Consider the following 21538-nt stretch of genomic DNA (forward strand, 5'->3'; position numbering starts at 1 on the left):
TCGCCAGGGTTTTGGGGAGAGTCCAACTAAATATCTGTAAAGCACTTTGCAAGCCTTCAAGTGCTATGCAAATGTTACCTATTATTATTTTATTTGTTTTTTATTAATATGCCTAGAAAGCAGCCATTAAAGGTCACTCTCAATTTCCCTATCTTCCGCGTTCACCTGCACTACTTTCTGGCTTCCCCGCAACCCGCTATTTCCGCCCGCCCCACGTTCACAGCCTCTTTCCGCAGGGTCTGCGTCTGCCAAGCGCAATCAATGCTCTTTGGTTTCCAGGATGTTTCTAGGCTATTCGCTCCTGCTTAGCTAAGGTACAAGCAGACTACAAGACAGCAGGGAAAAGTTGAGACTATCAGAAGCAGGACTCGAGGAGATCCAGAAGGATATCAAAGAAGGGTCATAGGAGACAGCACTCTGAAGGCTGAGATTTGTAGTTTTTAAACCCTTTACACTCTCCACAAGAGACTGGGGTGGTGGGAGTGCGCTTGCGCCACTTGGTTCCCGAAGCTTCCGGAATCGGCGCCCCTCCCTGGATGCGTGCGCTTGCGCATTTCTCCCCGCGGCGGTTCCTCGCCGCTTCCTAACGGGTAGTTGGGCGGGATGAGTGCGCTTGCGCTTGTCCGGCAGGAGGCCCCCGCCTCCTTGCTTCTCCCCGCGTGGTCCGTTGGGCGGAGGAAGTGCGCCTGCGCGTGTCCGCCCCATCCTCCACTGCAGGGCTCGGGTGGCGGTTGGTGCTTGCTGTCCTGCGCTCGTGGCTCGGCTGTGTGTGCGCGGGATGGCGAGCGCCTCGACCCTGGCGGGGAGCTCTGCGCTGGGGCTGGGCGCTGTTGGGGGGCCCGGGCCGTGGGGTAGCTCGGCTGGGGGCCCGTTCCACTATGTGGCCGGGATGCAGGAGCTGTTTCGGAGCCACAGCAAGACTCGCGAGTTCCCGGCGCACAGCGCCAAGGTGCACTCGGTGGCCTGGAGCTGTGACGGGCGCCGCCTGGCCTCGGGCTCCTTCGACAAGACGGCCAGCGTCTTCTTGCTGGAGAAGGACCGGCTGGTGCGCTCAGCCCCGGGGGGGAGGCTGGAGTCCGGAGTTGGGGGGCGTAAGGATCTCCTGGTCTGGGGAGGCAGGAGCAGGAGAGAGCGCGAACCCTGGAAGGCCGACGTGGCCTGATTTTTCCTGTACACGACGACGTGCCATCTCTCACCACCGCGCCTTTGCACCAGCTGTCTCCCCTCCCCCCTGCTGTTACATTTAGGTTCTGGGCAGGTTTCACCTCACACACAAAGCTTGTCTTGTGCCACTTCCCCCGTCTCCTTCTCCGTTATTATTGCTCTGTTCTTAACAAATTGTACTTATTTGTTTGTGAGCTTGTACTTGGACCCTCCCCTCTCCTCCCCATATAAATTTGAGGGCAGTGACCTTTTCTTTTGTTTTTGTAATTTTCATTGTTATCCCAAATACCTGATGCTGTAGTAGGTGGTTAATAAATATTGTTTTGAGCTGAATTGAAACATCTGGGGATTTAGGGAATTGAAAAGTGATGGGGGGGGGTTTACCCAGAGGATGGAGGAGAAGGGAAAATGTCAGGGGCTGGAGAATAGTAGGGATTTGAGATTTTAGGGTGAGGGGATAAAGGACTTGGAAGATTAGAGGGGGGACAGGAGCTGAAAGAAGCAATGTGACTAGGCTTTGTGGAGGACAGGGGTTGAGGAGGAAGTGATGGGGGCATCTTTGGAAGTGCTGTGCGTTATTGTGGTGGCTATTCCAACTCCCAAGATTCCCCAGTGGCCCACGGAAGTATATCTACGTGTTTGAGTTAACGGATGCCACCCTCGTTTTAGGTAAAAGAAAATAACTACCGAGGGCATGGGGACAGCGTGGATCAGCTTTGTTGGCATCCGAGTAATCCAGACCTCTTTGTTACTGCATCTGGGGACAAAACTATTCGCATCTGGGATGTTAGAACTACAAAATGCATCGCCACTGTGAACACTAAAGGTGATTCTCAAGAGGGAGGAAGGGATTCTTGTGCTGTACTGTAGTCCATAGTGGTATGTGGAAACTGGACTAGAAGACATAGGGTAAAGTCCCAGTTTTGACATTTAACAGCTGAGTCGCCTGGAGAATGGAAGTTCACCTCTGAGTCTTGGTTCCCTTTCACTAAAATTGTGATAGTCCTTTTCACTCCAACTTCACATGTTTTTCAGTGAAACAGTATAGAAACGGGAGCTAACATTTTCATGCAAATTATTCACAGAAGTGATAGCTCAAAGCATTTTTTTCTGCCTGTGCATCCATCCATATCTGTCTATGTGTCTACTGGTGTAGTGGTAGGAGCACTGAATTTAGATGTCACACAACTTGGGCTGGAATTCCAGGTCTGTTGCTTACTGCCTGGTAACTTTAGATAAATTATTTGAACTTTCTGGGCCTCAGTTTTCTCATATGTAAAATGAGAACAATACTTACACAATCTACTTTAGAAAATGCATCGTGGAAGCCAGAAAGACTGGAGTTCAAACATGCCGTCTGAGACATATGGCTATGTCACCTGGGACAAGTCACTTAGCTTATCAGTGCTAGAGGCACATCATATCAAACTCAAATGGAGTCCCTGCAGGTGCCATATTGATTTAGGAAATCATACATGTATTTTTTTTATTTTGTTAAACTTTTCTCAGTTACATTTTATTCTGGTTGGGTAAAGGATTTGACACCTGCTTTAGGCAGCTGTCTTAAGACAGTAAGTTGCAGAGGAGATGCTGACCTATATTTGTAGAGGAAGTCTGTTCACCCCTCTTTACTCTCCTTCCCACCATGTTACCTGTACCAATGAAATTCTGGGTCCAGTCCTTATCCCCATCTCCCTTACAAGTTTGTTGGGAAGAAAGTGCTTTGTAAACCTTAAATCACCATAGAAATGATGTTTGAAGTGACATATTTGATATAAGAGGTCATTGGATTTAGCTTTAGCATTAATTTTAGGATTTTAGGATTTAGTATTTAGCAGTTTATATATGTTCCTCCTTACTACTTAATGCAGTATTCAAAGAAAAGTTTTAACTTGTATTATTAGTAAAATAACCCAACTTGCATTTATGTAGCGCTTTAGGGATTACCTTCACAATAAACCTTAGATGTGATAGTGCAAAGATTACTGTTTTAATTTTGTTGACTGAATCTTGGAGGTTGTGATGTGCCTAAGGACACACAGCTAGTAAATAAAATTGATTTTTGAACCCATGTCTTTCAGCCTTTTGTCCTGCGTCCTTTCTACTGCATTACAGCTGTTGCTGAGACAGTTTATTTGGTGGATCTTGGTCAAGTAGTTTGCTTATTTTTTTTCTTTCCTAGGGGAGAATATTAACATCTGCTGGAGTCCTGATGGGCAGACCATTGCTGTGGGCAATAAAGATGATGTGGTGACTTTCATTGATGCTAAAACCCACCGTTCAAAAGCAGAGGAGCAATTTAAATTTGAAGTAAATGAAATCTCCTGGAATAATGATAATAATATGTTCTTCCTGACAAATGGCAATGGTTGTATCAACATTCTCAGGTAATGGGTATCACCCAGCTCAGGGAAATTTCTCTTCTATTTATGGCTGCTACAGACTTATAGAAAGTGAGAGCAGGAAGGGACTTGAGAACCTAGACTGTGTTATTGGGTTGCTTAATCAAGTCACAGTTAAGGTGTGCTGGTTGGGTTTGTGTTTTCCTCTTACTTGTTTTGTACTGATTTTTAACCTCATGTTTTTGTTCCTATGATTACTTTTGCTTATGCTACTTTGATGCTAGTCTTTCCCAGCTCCCATTTTAGCTATCTAATCTCAAATTCCTTGAATTTACTTAGATTAGAACATAGGATGTCAGAGGTGGGAAAGGGACTCTGGAAATCATGTAGTCTAACTTCCTCATTTTATGGATGAGGACACTTACAGAAGTGATTTGCTCTAGGTCCCACTGTTGCTTAGTAGTTGAACCAGGGATTCGTACCCAGTGCTTTTTCTATTATACCATGTTGCTGAACATTGGGTGCTGAACTAGAAAATACAAATTTCTACAATCATTAGATGAGATGAGTACTATTTTAACTCTACTTGCTATCATGGGTTTCATTAAAACAGTCATTACTTGAGGAGGGAATATGTTTGTCAAAGTGACTCATTTGCAGACTTATAGAGAGAAGGCAGCATAGAGTAAGTAGTAAGAGCAGTTGAAAGAGTACTAAATTTAGATTCTGATGACTTGGATTTGAATCCCAACTCTGCCTAGTTAAAAGTTGTTCCCCTTGGGCAGTTCACTAGACCAATTCAGTAATGTGTCAGTTTCTTCCTCTGGGAAATGAAGGGATTTATTCCTTTTCGTTTTGTATCTTGCATTTTGGTTGTGTTTTTTAGAATTCATAACATGAAGACATTCTCACTTATTATCATAACTTAGATTTATATAGTACTTTATGGTTTGTAAAATACTTTTTTTGGGGGGTGAGACAGTTGGGGTTAAGTGACTTGCCCAGGGTCACACAGCTAAGAAGTTTCAAGTGTCTGAGGCCTGAAATACTTTTCTTAAAGTAACCCTGTGCGGTAGGCCTAATGCCAGCCTTATCACCCGTAATTTGACATGTATATTAATTTGACATGTGTAAAAAAGTTCAGAATGATGCAGGGTCACATAGTATCTAAGTGAATGAGTCTCATCTTGAATCTAGCTTGTGATTCCCAACTCCATTGCTCAGTCTACTAGGCCATGGAATTATTCTTCTTCATTAAACATTTGAGAGTTTATTGTGTAAATTGTACTGCACTAGGTTTTGAGAAGGATAATGTATGAAATAAGTACTGATCCTTCTTCTCAGGGAGTTGGAGTCTAGGAGGTTAAATAAGACATCAGCACAATCATAATGTAAGTGGCATGTGAATGATACAAAGTGTGCTTTAGGGTCAGAGAGGAAGGAGAGATAACTTCATGTTGATAGCATAAAAGGAGTATAAACCAAATGCCAGGTGAATTTCAGGGAAACAAAGTAGGTAGAGATGTGGCTGTGGTGATAGGTACATTTATCATTCTCTTTGTTTTTTTTTTTAGGCAGTTGGGGGTTAAGTGACTTGCCCAGGGTCCCACAGCTAGTAAGTGTCAAGCGTTTGGTCTGAGGCCGGATTTGAACTCAGGTCCTCCTGATTTCAGGGCCATTGCTCTATCCACTTCACCATCTAGCTGCCCCCTATCATTCTTTTTTGAATGAAGAGTAGGGCATACTCCCTATTGACAGGTAGAAGAAGCAAAGAGAAGGATCTAACACTAGCAATGATAGCTTGAGCAGGTCACTTCCCTCCATGGTGTTTGGTTTCCTCTTTTGTTAAATGAGGGGTTTCACTCCATTTAGGATGATATATTTAGAGCTGGAAGGGATCTAATCCTTTTATTTTACAGACAAGGAAACAGGCCCAGAGAAGTTAAACGACTTGCTCAAAGTAGCACAGGTAATGGGTAGCAGATATAGCATTTGAACCCAAGTATTTTGACTTCAAATCCAGTGCTGCTTTTACTGTACCATGCTGAAATCTCTTTTAACTTTTGTATTCTATGATGCTGCATCTTGTATTTCCCCGTGGGTCTTGAGAGCACCACTGTCCTCTCAGTCACTTAGTTTCACAACCTAGGATCCTTCCTTGATTGTCTACCCTGCTTTTCATCTTTTTCTCTCCTTCTCTTCCTTCCACTCATGCGTTTCCAAGTTCTGTTGCTTTGACATTCATAAAGTCTTTTGCACTCATTATCTACTTCAATCTGACAAGCTTTGAATTTTTAAAATTATATTTTTATTGCAACCTGATTTATTTACCTCACCAACTCTATTCCCTCTTCCCCTCCTAAAGAATTACCCCTTATAATGAAAAATAAAAAAGGAGAAAAAAGTTCAGCAAAACTAACCAACACATTGAAAATGCCAACATTATATAAAGTGAACCATACCCATAGTTCCCCACCTCTACAAAGAAGTAGAGAGGAAGTGCTTTCTCCTATTTCTTCTTTGGGGCCAGGCTTGGCCATTATAATTTTGAGGATTCATTTTCTATTCATTTTCCTGCAGGTATTTGAGGAGCTTAAATTCTCAGTCAATAAGCATTTATAAGGTGCTTATCACGTGCTAAGCACTATGCTAAGTGCTGGAGATACAAAGAAAGGCAAAAATAGCCCTCAAGGACCTTACTTTGTAATGAGGAGAAAGAAGTAAATTATTACCTGTTAGATCTATAGAAGAGATGAAAGGCATTCTGAGAGGGCAAGGAAGGCACTAGCAGCTGGAGGGAGTGGGAAAGGCTTCCTGCAGAAAGTGGAATTAGTTGAGTCATGAAAGAAACCAGAGAAACCAACAGGTGGAGGTTGAGTTTTCCAGTTATGGGGAGACCCAGGGCAAGAGAAGGGAGCTGGTAGATGGGGTATCATGGTCAAGGAACAGCAAGTAGACCAGCATAGATGTATTGTAATTTCCTTGCCTTTCACTTACACCACCATAGTTCAGGTCTTTGTTTTCTCTTGCTTGAATTATATTAGTGGCATCAATTGAGGAAACGAGGTGGTACAGTGAAAAGAGCTGGATCTGGAGTCAGGAGAACCTGAGTTCAAATTTTGTCTCAGATGCTAGCTTTGTGACCTTAGGAAAGTCGATTAACCTTTCTTAGCCTCAGTTTCCTCATTTACAAAATGAGGACAATGATGTACCTCCTTCCTGGGGTGGTTGTGAAGATAAAATGAGATATTTATAAAGTGTGATATTAAATAGAATGTGATGAGGTTTAATGATAGATGGAAACAAAGTATACTGAGAAAAATGTGAGGAAGGGAAAAGTCACTTTGATCTCATGTTTGTAAAACCGCTTTATAAGTTTAAAAAATGCTTTCCTTAAAACAATCCTAGGAGAAGGTAATCAGTCAAGAAGCATTTATTAAGTAGGTAATATGTACTGGGCCCTGGGGATGAAAAAAGACGGGGATGAAATAATTGCTGCCTTCAAAGAGGTTACTGTGCATTTTGTTGCAGAGACAACATGTACGTGTAAATAATATACAAAAATCAGTTCAAGTTAATTGTGGAGGGGGGAAGAAAGGCGCTAGTAGCTGGAGGAATGAGGAGCATCTTCATATAGCAGGCGATGCTGAAATAAGCTTTGAGAGGGAAAAGTATTTATGAAGTACTTACTACGTGCCAGAGGGGATTCTAAGAGGTAAGAGGTGAAGAGGGAACAGATTCCAGTCATGGGAGGGGTAAAAAGGATAGGTACTATGAATGTTATCCCTTAATGTCACAGGTGAGGAAAATGTAGATCAGAAAGACCAAATGTAATTGGTCAGGTTTCCCTACAGTCAGTTAGAATTTGTGTCAACTCCCAGTTTAATGCCTTTGCCAATAATGGAGATTCCAGGGTGTCATGGGGTTGCATTTTGAGTATGTGGATAGATGATCCATGAGCCTTGTTTTGTGTTTTTTCTTCCTAGCTATCCTGAGCTGAAGCCTGTGCAGTCCATCAATGCCCATCCCTCCAATTGCATCTGTATCAAATTTGACCCCATGGGGAAGTACTTTGCCACAGGAAGTGCTGATGCACTGGTTAGCCTTTGGGATGTTGATGAATTAGTGTGTGTGAGATGTTTTTCCAGGTCAGTAGCACTTCCTGGCCATTCATCTCTTCTGCCTATCTGTGCCTCCTTTGTGCTATTCTCCTTTGTTCTCTACATTTCTCAGATGAGGTTCACACAGTGTGCTGGAGGCTTTTTGGTTCTATATAATGTGCATAATATTTTGTGGATATCAACTCGGCACTCAGGCTGTCCATCTATTCGTATTGTGGGACTAGCCCATTTCCTTTTCCAGTCATACATATGTGTGTTATACATAAAAGAATTTTATTTAATCATGAGTTATTTAATCCTACTTTCTCCCTATGCTACAGATTGGATTGGCCAGTGAGAACCCTCAGCTTTAGCCATGATGGGAAGATGCTGGCATCGGCATCTGAAGATCACTTTATTGACATTGCTGAAGTAGAGACAGGTAAAAAATTTCCATGTAAGGAGATTACCACCATGTCTAGTGATACGTGCTTAATAAACCCATTTCACAGAATTGCAGAAAGTACAGCTGGAAAAGACCTTAGGTCTCTGTTCTAGCTTTCATTTTCACAGATAATAAAATTGATTTGAAATAACTTGTCCAAGGTATGACAAGTAGTAAGTGGCAGAGCTGACACAGAAGGGTTTTCTAAAGTCAAGAACCCAAGAATCACTTTCTGAGTGAGCTGTGTTATCTAAACATCCTTCCACCCCAATAGTTTTGCGTTTCATAAGAACAGTTGTGTGGTTGTGGGGAGGTAGATTGTGTCCATTTATGTTTAGAGTTGCATTTTGTATCTATCATAAAAGCTTCCTTAATTTGTAGCTGCCTTTCACTTCTTCTAAAGCCTGAAAATGTTCAATATTTTTAGATAAAAGATTTTATAAGGTTACCTTTGACACCATTTTAGAGTACTATTGATAGATATGCAAATGTAGAATTCTTCTGTAGGATGACAAAACCCTTAATCATAGATATCAGAAAAGAAGTTTGAGTAAAGCAGTTTGACAACCCTTTGAAATGCTAATGAAGTGATGAATAGCCACTAGCTTAAAATTCGTCCTAATTTAGTGTTCTATCTGGAGAGAGAAAGGGACTTGAAGTGCATCTGGAGAAGTCAAATTGAGGAATAGTTTGAGGCACCTTGACTGTATACACCTTGATTCATCTTAATTTAAGGGGATGGCTAAAAAACACTGAAAGGAAGATTTTCTTCATACAGATTTTGGATCTGGGTAAAAACCCAAAATGAAAGTTATCCCTTTCTGATGTGCAGATCAGCTTGTCAGATTTCTCATCTGCAAAATGAGGAATGTTACATGTACTACCTACTTCATAGAATTATGTGGAAAACATTTCCTAAGCCATAAGGCCTTAATATGTGGGTTTTTATTGACTCTTGTTGCCCTTTGCTAGAAAATCACAATCCTTTAAATATTGTCAAAATTTATTTGAAAGGATTTTGGTTTCTCAGTTTTTTTTTTTGGTGCACTTATGTTTCAAAGGAGAGAAAACTTACCTTCTATCACATCTTGTTTTTTCTTGCAATTTTTTGTTAATGGAATAACACCCTCAGAATCACCTAGTCCAGCCTATATTTTGGAAACAGTGGGGTGGAGTGGAAAGAGTAATGAATTTTGCCAGAAGACTTGAGTTTAGATCCTAACTATGGTGTTTCCTAGCTCTGTGACCTTGGGCAAGTGGTTTTCACCTCTCTGAGCTTTAGTTTTTTCACCTTTAAAATGAGGATAATCCTTACATATTACTTAGCTCACAGAGTGATTGTAAAGAAGTTCTTTTTAGGTCTTAAAAGTGGTAAAGAAATGTAAAATTTATTTCTAATCAATGTGTATGTGAATGTATCTGACTTTTTCTTTCTGTGTATGTTGATTGTAGGTGATAAGCTCTGGGAGGTGCAGTGTGAGTCCCCAACATTCACGGTGGCCTGGCATCCGAAAAGACCTCTTTTGGCATTTGCTTGTGATGACAAAGATGGCAAATATGACAGCAGCCGGGAAGCAGGGACTGTGAAGTTATTTGGGCTTCCTAATGACTCTTAAAAGGAGATTGGAGTGTCCAGTATGCAGAGGGAAGTGTACTGATTCAGAAGAGAGGCTGGGATAAAGGCCTGGGAAAGTCAGGCATCATTTTGTCTAGTTTATTTGGTCTGTTTCTCTTGGAGTACATTCTCCCCCAGCCCCAAACATCCCAGTAGAAAAGGAAAGTTGTTTCTGTGTCCATCCATTTGAATATAATAGCATATCTGTCAGTATTTTTGTGGGAGTCGTGGTGTAGTAGAGTTTCCATTGTAGTAATCTGTTAATGCAATGAGCACTGCATTTAGAGTCAGAGCAGTGGAAAGAAGACTGGATTTGAGATAGGAGGCCTGTATTCACAGTTTAGTTCTGCTACTACTTAGAACTTTGTCTCTCTGCGTGTAAGTTTTCTCATTTTTAAAATGAGGGATTTAGATGATTAAATCCTATTATCTTCCTTTCTCAGGGGATTGTCCTATGTACTTCAGAATCGTAGGAGTTTCTACAGGTAGCTGAATAGTCTGACCAATTTCTTCCTTTTTTTGTATTGCCTTTAATTTTGAAAAGATGTTGTAAAGCTACATTTCGTGTTGGTCTTAAGAGGTGACAGCCTCACTTCTTGATCAAAGATTGCATGCCCATATCAGTAACTTCATCTTGAAGAGAGATGAAAAAGAAACACTGGTGCCTTAGTACCACACTCCTGACAATAATAGCTCCCTGCTTTGTAAAGAGAAGGGGTTTGGATTAGATGAGATGACTTCTAAATTCCTGTGACCATTTTTTATAGCACTTGGTTTACAAAATACTTTATTCAAAGTAACCCTAAAGGGTGGATGGAGAGGTTGTTATCCTCATTTTACTGATGATTTAGCTGTGGCATAGAGAGGCTAAGTAGTTTGCCCAGGGGTCACACAGCTAGTGAAGTAGGTATTTCTGCCAGAGTGATTGTAGGGCATGATTTCAGGATCCAAGTTGCTACCTCATTTGGGTATCCCCATATGTGACGTGTGTCTTGAAAGCGCTTCTCTGCTCATACTCATTCTTCTTGTGGGACCAGGGTGGTGAAAAGGGATGTAACATTTTGGGGAAAGTATTTTTTAAGAGTAATTTTGATTATTTCAGCTTTTAATAAAAGTTAAATTTTTGGGCGTTCTTACATTTTAGTAAGATGGTATTGGACTTTTGTGTTTTCTTTATCTGTCAGAAATGGGTAGATATAATTATGGGTAACTTTGCTCTTTACCACTTTGAATTCTAATTTGAACCTCTCTGAGAAGCTGAACCTGATCAGTGATCTTTTAAGTTATCATTTGCTACCTTATGATAATATTGGTTCATATTTCTTTAATGAAAGTTTTCAAAGTGCTGTGAAGGATGAAGATTGTTTTCTTTACAGTGTGAGTTTATTTCAACCTGGCCAGGAGGTTCCTAGTGGAGTACCCTGGGGATCTATTTTTGGTTCTGCACTTAAAAAAAAGAAATTTATTGATATAATTCGTTTCTACATCATGTAGATTTTCCTTGATATCCTCCCCCTTTCCTCTAATAGAGAGCCACCTAGGATTTAGAAAAAGGAGTTAAAAAGAAAAAAAAGGGAAAAAAACCCAGAGAAGTGATCAACACATTGAAAAGATCTGGTATAATTGTTATTTCCCACCTGTGGATCCACCTCGGGCTCCCCACCTCTGCAAAAGAATGAAAGGAGATGTCCACTTTTCTTAATATTGTCAGTGAGTTAGAGGTATAGATGACATATTTATCAGATTGGTAGATGACACAAAGTTGGAAAAGTAATCTTGGACTCAAAAAGATGTTGATGGGCAAGAATTGTGAAATGACTCTTAAAGATGAAATTTAAAAATGATAAATGTGAAGTCTTACACTTGGAATAAAAATCAATTTTATAAGTACAAGACAGGAGAATCATGGTTAGAAGTTTGAAAAAAATGTGGGGCATTTAATTCAGTGAATCAGGAGGGTGACATGGCAGCTAGAAAAGCTAACATATTTTGAGTTGCATTGAGAAGCAATCGGAGGCCGTCAGTAATAAAGTCTGGATTACACTCCAAGTACTCAGATTCTCTGCCCTGTTCAGATCACATTTTAAATATTGTGTTCAGTTCTGGGCGTGATAAGAGTGGTAAAAGTTGTGGCTGAAAAGGATGTAGAGGAGGGCACCCAGGCTGGTCCCTGCTGTATGAGGGCTGGGTAAAGGTACTGTAGGAGATTTAGCTTGGAGAGAATATTTAAGGGATGATTTTGTGGGTGGTGCTACAAGGTTGCAATAGCTGTCTTAAGCATATAAGTGGCTTTTATGTAAAAGATTGAACTTGTTTCATTTGGCCTCAGAAGATGAAATGAGGAACAGACCCTCTCTTACTCCCCCTGTACTCCTTCCTCTTGAGTGGCAGAATTGTACATTGGAAAGAATGATGAATTTGGAGTCAGGGCTTGGATTCAAAATAGCTCTCTGCCACTTACAATTTGTGTGACCTTTGACATGTCCTTTTACCACCCTGGACCTCAGTTTTCCTCTTATAAAATGAAGTTAGGCCCTGAGGTCCTTTCCACTTCTGAATGTGTGTTCCTGTGATCTCATGGCAAATTTAGATTTGACAAATACAAGTGTATTATGAAAATTTTGGGGGCATGTAGGCTTGACTAGATGGCTGCTGAGTTCCTATCAGACTGTAAAATTATCTTATTCTTCCAGGCTTGGAGAAAAGCTCAGTAATTTACCCATGCTCACAGCGGGTTAGTGAGAGGCAGGGCCAGGAATTAGAATCCTTGAATGAGGATCCTAGCTGAGATTTATCTATTTGATCTTCCTCACTTTGATGGATGAGGGGTAACAGGCTTAGGTTGTGACTTGCTCCTGGTGATGGGGTCTCATTGTTGGCTGAGGCAGGATTGGAGCCTCAAGTCTTTTGACTCCCCCTCAAGTGCTGTCTTCTGCTTCATATGAGCAGCTTTGCCTTATGCTTGCTCTTTGTGGGTTTCACAACACTTTTCACATCCATGATTCCTGAGTCCTGTTAGGGCAGGCAGAGGGAGTAGCTTTTACTCATAATTAACAAATGAGGAAACCAGGTGAAGTAGAGGAAACACTATCACACAGCTAGTTAGTAGCAAAATGGAAACTAGAATCTGGGTCTTGAGACTCACAGGTCAGTGTTCTTGCCACTGCACTACACTGCCTTATGACCACTATGTGGAAAGACCACTGAATTGAGAGTCCTAAAATTTACACACCTTAGTTTTTGATCCTGGCTCTGCTCCTGTCAACTTGTGTGATCTTGAGCAAATTATTTCTTTTTGTGAGCACAGATTTCCTTGGTTTTAAAATGGGAGTGATCATTGTTTCTCTACCCGTATTATAGAGGTATGGTGAGGAAAGTGCTTTGTAGTCCTTCATGCCATAGAAAAATAGGGCTATTTATGAGGGGATTCACTTAAGTCATGTCATGCTACTTGAAGAGTGGATTCTCTTGTAGCAAATTGACCTGAGCATTTATGCTGCCAGCATAGTCATTCCTTACATGTATAGTGAGTACCCCAAAGAAATTTGCCAGGTCCATGTGATTTTGCACTTTACTAGGAACCTTTTGGGTTATCAGCCTTTCTAGTTGATTTGAAAAACCCCAAAGAAAGTTGTTCAGTTGTGTCAGACTCTTTGTGACCCTGTGGACCTCTGCCCGTGGGGTTTTCTTGACAAAGATACTGGAGTGGTTTGCCATTTCTTTCTCCAGTGGATCTTTTCATCAGGCAATCAGAGGTTAAGTGGCTTGCACAAGGGTCACATAGCTAGGAAATGTCTGAGGCTAGATTTGAACTTGAGTCTTGCTGACTCCAGGCCCAGTGCTCTATCCACTGAGCCACCTGCTACCTTCACTAATATCAAAAATGGGTGTGAAGTGAAGGTTAAAAGTGGTAAAGCTGATTGAATTGGGATCGGCCCTTGCTTAAGGGGTGACCACCCAAAGGGGCGGGTCATGGGGGAGCACAGGTTTTACAGTTTAACATCTTATGCCTATTTTAATGCCAGAAAATGTTCTTTATGGAATGTCAGAATGATATAATTTTCAAACCTGATATGAACATGCACAAAAACCAGGTCTCAGCTTAAGTGCTAGGTCTGGAGTTGGTGGAGACCCCTACAGTATCATAGCCATGCTTGGTTCAACAATAATAATAGGAAGAACAAGAATAACACATTCCAAACTGCTTTACAGTTTACAAAATGCTTCCCTTACTACAATCATGTGAGTTACAGATGGGCAACCCCCTGTGCCTGAGATGCACTTCATTCTTATCTGACCCTTTGAAACATTCTCAGCTCAAGGGCCATTTTCTGGAGGACACATTTTGAGAGTAACCCTCCTCTTCCTCTGACTAAAAGTATTCTTTCTGAAATTTCCCTAGAGTACTTGGTCAGCTCTTCCTCTCACCTCTTCACACACTATAATTATTTGTATCTAATAAATATGAAGTGCCTACTATATGCCAGGAAAGGTGGTACAGTGGATAGAGTGCTGAGCCTGGAGTCAGGAAAACTTCCTGAGCTCAAATCTGACCTCAGACGCTAGCTGTGAAACCCTGGGCAAGTCATTTAACCCTCTTTGCCTCAGTTTCCTTATATGTAAAATGAGCTAGAGGAGGAAATGCCAATCCACTTAAATATCTCTGCCAAGAAAACCCCAACTGAAAAGGACGGAATGGAATGGACACGTGCCAGGCACTGTGCTGAGTGCTGGGGATACAAAAAGAGGCGAAAGACAGTCCCTGTCCTCAGGGAGCTTAGAATCTAATAGAGGAAACAACATGCAAGGAAATATATGCAAAGCAAACTATGTACAAGGTAAACAGAGAATAAATGGAGAGAAGCCACTGGAATTAAGAAAGGTTGGGGAAGGCTTCCTGTAGAAGGTGGGATTTTAGCTGGAACTAAAAGGAAGCCAGGGAGGTGAGTAGTTAGAGCAAAGGAGGAGTGAGTGTTCCAAGTGTGAGGGACAGCCATAGAGATTGTCCAGAGCTGAGAAATGGAGTGTCTTGCTTGTGGCACAGCCAGGAGGTCAAAGAATATGTTTCAGGAAGTAAGGTGTAAGAAGACTGGAAAGGTTGGAGGGGGCTAGGTTATGAAGGGCTTGGAATGCCAAACAGCATTTTGTGTTTGCTTCTGGAGGCAACAGGAAGCCACTGATGTTTATTGAGTAGGAGGGTGAAATGATTGGACCTGTGTTTTAGGAAAATCAGTTTGGTGACTGAATTGGATTGGATTGGCTGGATTGGAGTGGGGAGAAACTTGAAGGCAGGCAGACCCACCAGCAGGCTGCAATCCCTGTATGAGTGTTGAGGGCCTGCACTAAAGTGGTGACAGTGTCAGAGGATAAAAGGGAAAGTGTTTGGGAGATGTTGCCAAGGTGAAATTGACAGGCCTTGGCAACATATTGGATATAGGGGCAAGAGAGAGTGAGGAATCCAGGATGACTTCTAAGTAGTGAGCCTAGGGGACTGGGAGGATGGTATTGCTGTCCTCAATTATAGGGAAAGTAGGAGGTAGGGTTTAGTTGGCCAAGATGAGTTTGGTTTTGGACACAAGTTTAAGATGTCTGCTGGACATGTATTTTGAGATGTCTGAAAGTCAGAGATGCAGAATAGGAGGTCAGCAGAGATTGGGGCAGGAGAGGTAGATATGAGAGTCATTTGTAAAAATTAAATCCATGGGAGCTGATGAGATCAACAAATGAAATAGTATAGAGGGAGAACAGAAGGTGGTCCAGGACAGAACCCTAAGGGACATGTAGGTTAGAAGACCTGATCTGGAGTAGATATTCTCAGGTCCCTCCTGTTGCCCTGTGAACTTGGTCATCAAATGATCCACACTTTACCTAAGAAACTGAGGCTCAGTAGAATATAATAAGCTCCATGAGGGAAGGCTTAATATTTTATTTTTTACAGCCCTAGGGTATTTTATATGTATATGTGTATGCATGTGTATGTAAGTATATTTGTATATTTATTTATTTATGTATGTACATGTGTGTGTGTGTATACATATATATGTATATATACTTTCCTGAATTAGATTATAGGGTAAAGGTGAAGAAAAAGGCACAAAGAGGTTGTGACTTGGCACAGGCCAAAAACTAAGTAAGAGGACTAGATAACAACTCAAAGCTCTTTCTTTCTTTGCTTTGTCTTTAGGGTACTTGGGTTGGCAAGTGGGATGATAGAAGATTGATAATATGGTATAATGTCAAAAGTAGATGACTTAGAGTGGGAAGACCTGGGTTTGAATTCCAGTTCTCATGTTTGCTACTTATGTGATCCAGTGGCTCATCTTCTCTGGGCTTCAGTTTTCTTCTCTATAAAATGAAGAGGTTGGACTTAGATGGTGTCTAACATTTCCTCTGTCTCTAAATTCTATGATCCTGTTCCTTTACTGACCCCTCTTTTCTTCCTTCTTGAGTAGGGCAGAGTGTCTGAGTTTTAAGTATGGATCGAGTAATTCAAAGACAATTTATTCAGGTTACACAGGGATCATGAATGCACATTGCTACAACGAAATGATGTTCTGTTATAATACATTATACAGCATCTGCCTAAGGTCATTTTGTAGAGGAACCCTTATCAACTATTGGACAGGATTGCCATGGCAACCATGAATTTTACCTGTTACTCCAGTACTGGCTGCTCTTTGTTAGTGAGGTTGGGGAGAAGGCAGGCATGGATTTTTAAGAAGTTCCCTGGTTTGATGTTAGAATTCCTAGGGGCTTTGTTTATGAAGGAAATCTTGAAAGTTGAAAAGAGTAGTGTTTGCTAGATTCATAATTGTATCTTGTCTGGCAAACATCCATTTTTAACCTACTAAGGTTTTCTTCATAAGCATCACCCATAGGAACTGTAATTCCAAACAACTCTTTGAACCTGAGAATAGCTTACAGATCTATTCTCCTTTCTTCTCTACCCTATGGACAAGGAGAAATAAAAGGAATGCATTATGCAATTAGAAAAAGTAGAAAGAGCTGATCTTAGAGGAAATGAGTTCCCCTTCATTGGAGTGTTTAGTCAGAACCCCTTCTGGTGGGATGTTTGCTTTTTGAAATATTGTAGTCTAGGTACAACGGCATTAAAATTCTGGCTCTGACATAGCTATGTAACCCATTATTTAACCTCTGTGATCCTCAGTTTCTTGTGTAAAATGCGGATCCTTCTATGACCAAGGTCACAGGGTCACAGGATGAAGGGACCCTAGATCATCTAGTCTGTACCTCTTAATATCCTGGTGAGTAAACTGAGAGCCCAAAAGACAGATCCGCAAGAAGGGGCTTTATAAAGCTGAATGCAGCATAAATATGAGAGCTATTGTTATTCTTATATTGGGGAAGGGATTCCTTTTCAGGTAGGTGCTAGTCTAGACAGATGCCCTCTGAGGTCTTTTGGCTGAACCATGGTGGTAAGGTCCACAGCTTCACTCCTAAGCTGTTGTCGACCTGGCCCAGGCCACCTGTGCAGTGCTGGCCACCAGGGGGCAGCATAATCACGGCAACCTGTACCACGTTGCCAGGAGATTATGGATGGATCTGGGGGCCTCAGGCTGTGTGGTCACAGTCTCTGCCCTGTGATCAATGTGATATCGACAGCTTTTCTTTCCGTGTCTGATATGTTCCCCTCTTGCTGCCGCTGTATGGATGGGTTCCCCTTTGCCTTTCTGGCTCAGGCTTTGCTTGATGCTCTTGGCTGGGGCCAGAGCTTTCTGAATGCAAACAGCTGTGTTTATTTCTTAAGGGCAGCAGAGAAAACAAGGAGCTTTTTGCCTCATCGCTCCCAAGTCAAAAAATAACCAACAGTTGCTCTTCTCCCAGTGGAAAACTTGGATTATTTTGTGTTCAGCCCCGATTCCCTAGGGATCAGCACTGTCCCTCTTTGATCCTGTGAATGAAGGTTTTGAAAGGGAGAGGAAGAAAGAAAAAATCCCGTCCTAAATCCTGAATTGGACTTTTTGGAGTGGACTGAACTACATTGGTTACAAAATATCAGAGATAATGGGGGTGGTGGTGGAGTTAACAGAAGAGCTCTGACCTGCCATTTGCCAGTGGTCATTTGCTACTGTATGACCTTGGACAATCTATTGGTTTTCTTACCCATCTCCTGCAGCCCAAGGTGGGACCTCATGCCTTTGTTCATATTTGTTGAATGAATGTAAAATGAGGGAGCCTGATGATCAAAAAAGGCCTTATTTGTTCTCTTTGGTCTGTGGTCTTCTCTATGAAATGAAGTTGTTCAGACTAACAGGGAATCTAGTGGAAAAGACACTGGGTTCTAATCCTAGCTCTAACACATTTTAGTTGTGTGACCTTGGACAAGTCATTTTATGAGCCATGTAAAATGAGAATGATATTTATCCTGCCTACTTCACGGGTTTATTGTAATCTTGAAATACTCCAGATTTTGAGCTGTTATTAGATCATCTCTAAGGTCCCTTGTAGTTTTAACATTTTGTGGCTGGATCTTTTAAATGTTGAGGGAGAAAGATTTATGGCCTGTGACACATAAGGAGAGAGAGTAAGTACTCATAATCAAATCTTTATGATGGCGTTGTCTTCCCAGCTCTCTCCAGAAATGATAAGTATGGAGCTATCCAAGGTATAACTAGTGAACTGCAGAATATTAGAGCTAGAAAGGACCTTTAAGAGGTCATTAAGTCTAACTGCCTTATTTTACAGTTGGGGAAACAGAGGTCCCAAGTGGAGAAGGGTCATGCTCAGGGTCATAAAGTAAGCTAATGGCAGAACTGAGACAAGAAGCCAGGGCCCCCAACTTCCAACACAGAGCTCTTTCTATTTCACCATTACCTTAATATAATAAGGGTAAAAGACCCAACAAGCATTCAGTCTCTCCTGTTTAGTAACTTTGGGTGTTTGTGCTATGGCTTGGGAGTTCTAGGGGTTCCCTATTCTTCCATCCCACCAGGAATATAGTGGGATGTGGGAGGCGGTGACTTAAGAGTGCAGGTGCCAGTGGAGGGAGACTTCGAGGCAGGGCAGATGTCCCTGGCTGTATCAACAATTAGAGCCGTATCAACACAGATTCAGAGCTCGTTTGGCAGGTGGCCCATGTACCCAAAGAACAGTTGCTCCTGGCTCAGGTTACTAGCTGCCTTCATCTCAGGTGAAGCCACTTTGAAGTTTCATCTTTTTCTATTAATTATCCTTTGAACTTTACAGCCAGCCTGCTTTTCTTCACCACGATAAAGATTTAAGCCAGAATGTTTGAACAGGATATTGTTTTTTTCCATGTTAACTGTTCCTCCCAGTTGCTGGCAAAGAACTCAGGCTTAGCTCTGGCTTAGGACAAGTTGTAAGTAAACATGGACTTATTCCCAGCACAGACACTCCCATCCCAGCCTCACCCTCACCCTGTATTTGGATATGCAGTACCGTTTCTAAGCTTAGTATCATACCATCTTAGAACTGGAAAGGATTCTTGATTCAGTTTAATTCAACTCAGAGTTACGGGGATCACTAGACTACAAGCTCTCCAAGGTCGTGTCTTAGCTAAATTTGGACCTTCCACAACACTTAGCACATTGCTTTGTATACAGTAGACACTTAACAAATATGTGTTAAAGCAGTGAATGCTTATTGTGTGCTAAGCTTAAAAAATCTTCTAGCCCTGCTAGTTTATAGATAGATGAGGAAGCTAAGGCTCAGAGAGGGGTTAGGAGCTAACTCATGGTTAAAGAGCCAGGTCTAGAAGCTAGGTTTCTGAACTCCCAGTAGCAGCCTTTCTTTGTTATATTCTGTCTCCCACTGGCAAATTTGTACCAGAACTTTCCTGTGACTTGACTTATCTCTACATGGATGAATTTAAAGTCTATGTATTCAGCCTTGGCCTCTTTTCCTTAACTTGAGACCTGCTTCTTGAACTGTTTATAGGATGTTTACCTGGATGCCTCACCCTTAGCACTTCAGACTCAACGGGTTAAAATCTGACCTTTCCCCCTAAATTTGCCCCTTATGACTTCACTGTTTCTGTCTGTGGTACAAACATTCACTCTGCACCCTGTCTTTAAAACTTTGGGAATAGCGCGGCGGATAGAGCACTGGCCCTGAAGTCAGGAGGACCTGAGTTCAAATCCAGTCTCAGACCAAACACTTGGCACTTACTAGCTGTGTGACCCTGGGCAAGTCACTTAACCCCAATTGCCTAACCCCCCCCCCCAAAAACAAACAAAAAAATCCCCCTTCGGAATATCTGTAACTTTCCCTTTTCCCAGCCCATGTTTCAGCTTCACATCCACCTAGCTACCAGCCATCTGCCCAGGTCATCTCATCCTTTTCCTGCTGCCACTGTCCTGCTCCTCCTCATCTGGGCAGCACTTTCCACACTGAACCCCAACAATAGGATTTCTAGAATAGATGCCCTTGGTCCTCAAATTAATTCATTCATTTTTGGACTACCACACTAGGCTCCTACCCAATTGATTGATGATGGTGTGCAAATTAATCCATCTAGCCCAGTGTATCCACTGGTTTGTCTTAGAAAGCCAGCCACACTTCAGTTTTCCATCTTTTCAGCCATCCAACTAGGCTGTCTCACTATCTGCCCCTATTTCCACCTCCTGAGAATAAAACCTTATCACCACTCCCCTTTATGTTGTCTTCCATGATTAACATGTAACATGCTTGGGGCAAGGTTTCCCTCTCTCTCTCTCCCTCTTCCTGCTTCCAGTTCTCTCCCCCCCAATCCATCCTTCACGTGTTACAAGTTTAGTTTTCTTACCCATAGATCTGATCATGTAATCTCAAACATCTGCTGTGGTTTCCTGATTGCCTGAGTCAAGTTCAAATTCCTTATCCTGACATTCAGGGCTGGTTACAACCTGGTCCTATTTTTTCAACTTTATTTCATATTACTTCCATATGAGAATTCTATGTGCCAGACAGTGTGGACTACTGGTTTACTCTCTATCTGTGAATGTCACCCTTTTCTCTCCCTAGTCTCTGCACTTTCTTCTTTCTACGCTTTGGCTTATACTTTCCCCTCTACCTAGAATATCTTTCCTTCTTGTTGAATTCCTGCCCATCTTGTAAAGTAAAATTCAGATACACATCCTTCAGGAAGCCTTAGTCAATATTTTAAAAAAAAGTAATGACTTTTCTCACTTTCAATCACATAAAACACTTTGTACCTCTCTGATGATGTTATTTTGCATAATTTGTTATTTGGTTTAGTAATCTGTGAATGTGTCATCCCCCCAGAAACTGTAAGCTTTGTGAGAGCAGAGATCACATCCCATCTAATTTTTGTATGTACCTTAGCTGAGCTGAGCAAAGTGCTCTGCACACAGTAGGTGCTTAGTAGGTGTTTATGGAATTGAATCCTGTATCTTTACCTAGGCAGCTAAGTGGGGTTGTGTTTAGAGAGCTGGATCTGGAATCTGGATTACCTGAGTTCAAATCTAGACTTTGACATTTATCAGTTGTGTGACCTTGGGCAAGTCACTTAACCTCTGTTTTCCTCAATTTCCTCATCTGTAAAATGAAGATAATAATAGCATCTATCTAAGAGGGGTATTGTGAGGATCAAATGAGATATCTGTAAGCTGAGCTGTCTGGAGTCTAGAAGCAAAAGTCTAGTTCTTGTAAAGTGGGCAAATTGATGACTTATGGGACTTGGTGTAGCCACGTGAATTTAGGTCTTTTTCTTTAACCTCTCTGGGCATGTTTCTTCTATTAATAGGAGGTGGTTGGATTGGCTAATCTTTAAGGCCACCTTTGATTCCCTTTGTGGGCTGGGGCTATAGTATTACTAGTCTATGCTTATTTTATCTTTTTATAAAAATAATCCATTTTCTCATACTGCCCCTAATACCCCCTTCCCCCATTA

At 41.7% G+C, this 21538-nt stretch overlaps 1 protein-coding gene across 1 annotated transcript; it reads left to right on the forward strand.

The window, feature by feature from the left end:
* The first annotated feature begins 681 nt into the window (after positions 1-681).
* LOC110216801 (THO complex subunit 3-like) lies at positions 682-10813 on the forward strand. The gene is made up of 6 exons (XM_020998793.2): positions 682-1045; positions 1834-1990; positions 3347-3551; positions 7493-7654; positions 7948-8048; positions 9504-10813. The coding sequence occupies exons 1-6, from the start codon at positions 779-781 to the stop codon at positions 9665-9667; spliced, it is 1056 nt and encodes a 351-aa protein (XP_020854452.1). The 5' UTR covers positions 682-778; the 3' UTR covers positions 9668-10813.
* The last annotated feature ends 10725 nt before the right edge of the window (positions 10814-21538 follow it).

The sequence above is a fragment of the Phascolarctos cinereus genome, unplaced genomic scaffold (assembly GCF_003287225.1).
Source record: "Phascolarctos cinereus isolate Bilbo 61053 unplaced genomic scaffold, phaCin_HiC Scaffold_2;HRSCAF=192, whole genome shotgun sequence".
Lineage (NCBI taxonomy): Eukaryota > Metazoa > Chordata > Mammalia > Diprotodontia > Phascolarctidae > Phascolarctos > Phascolarctos cinereus.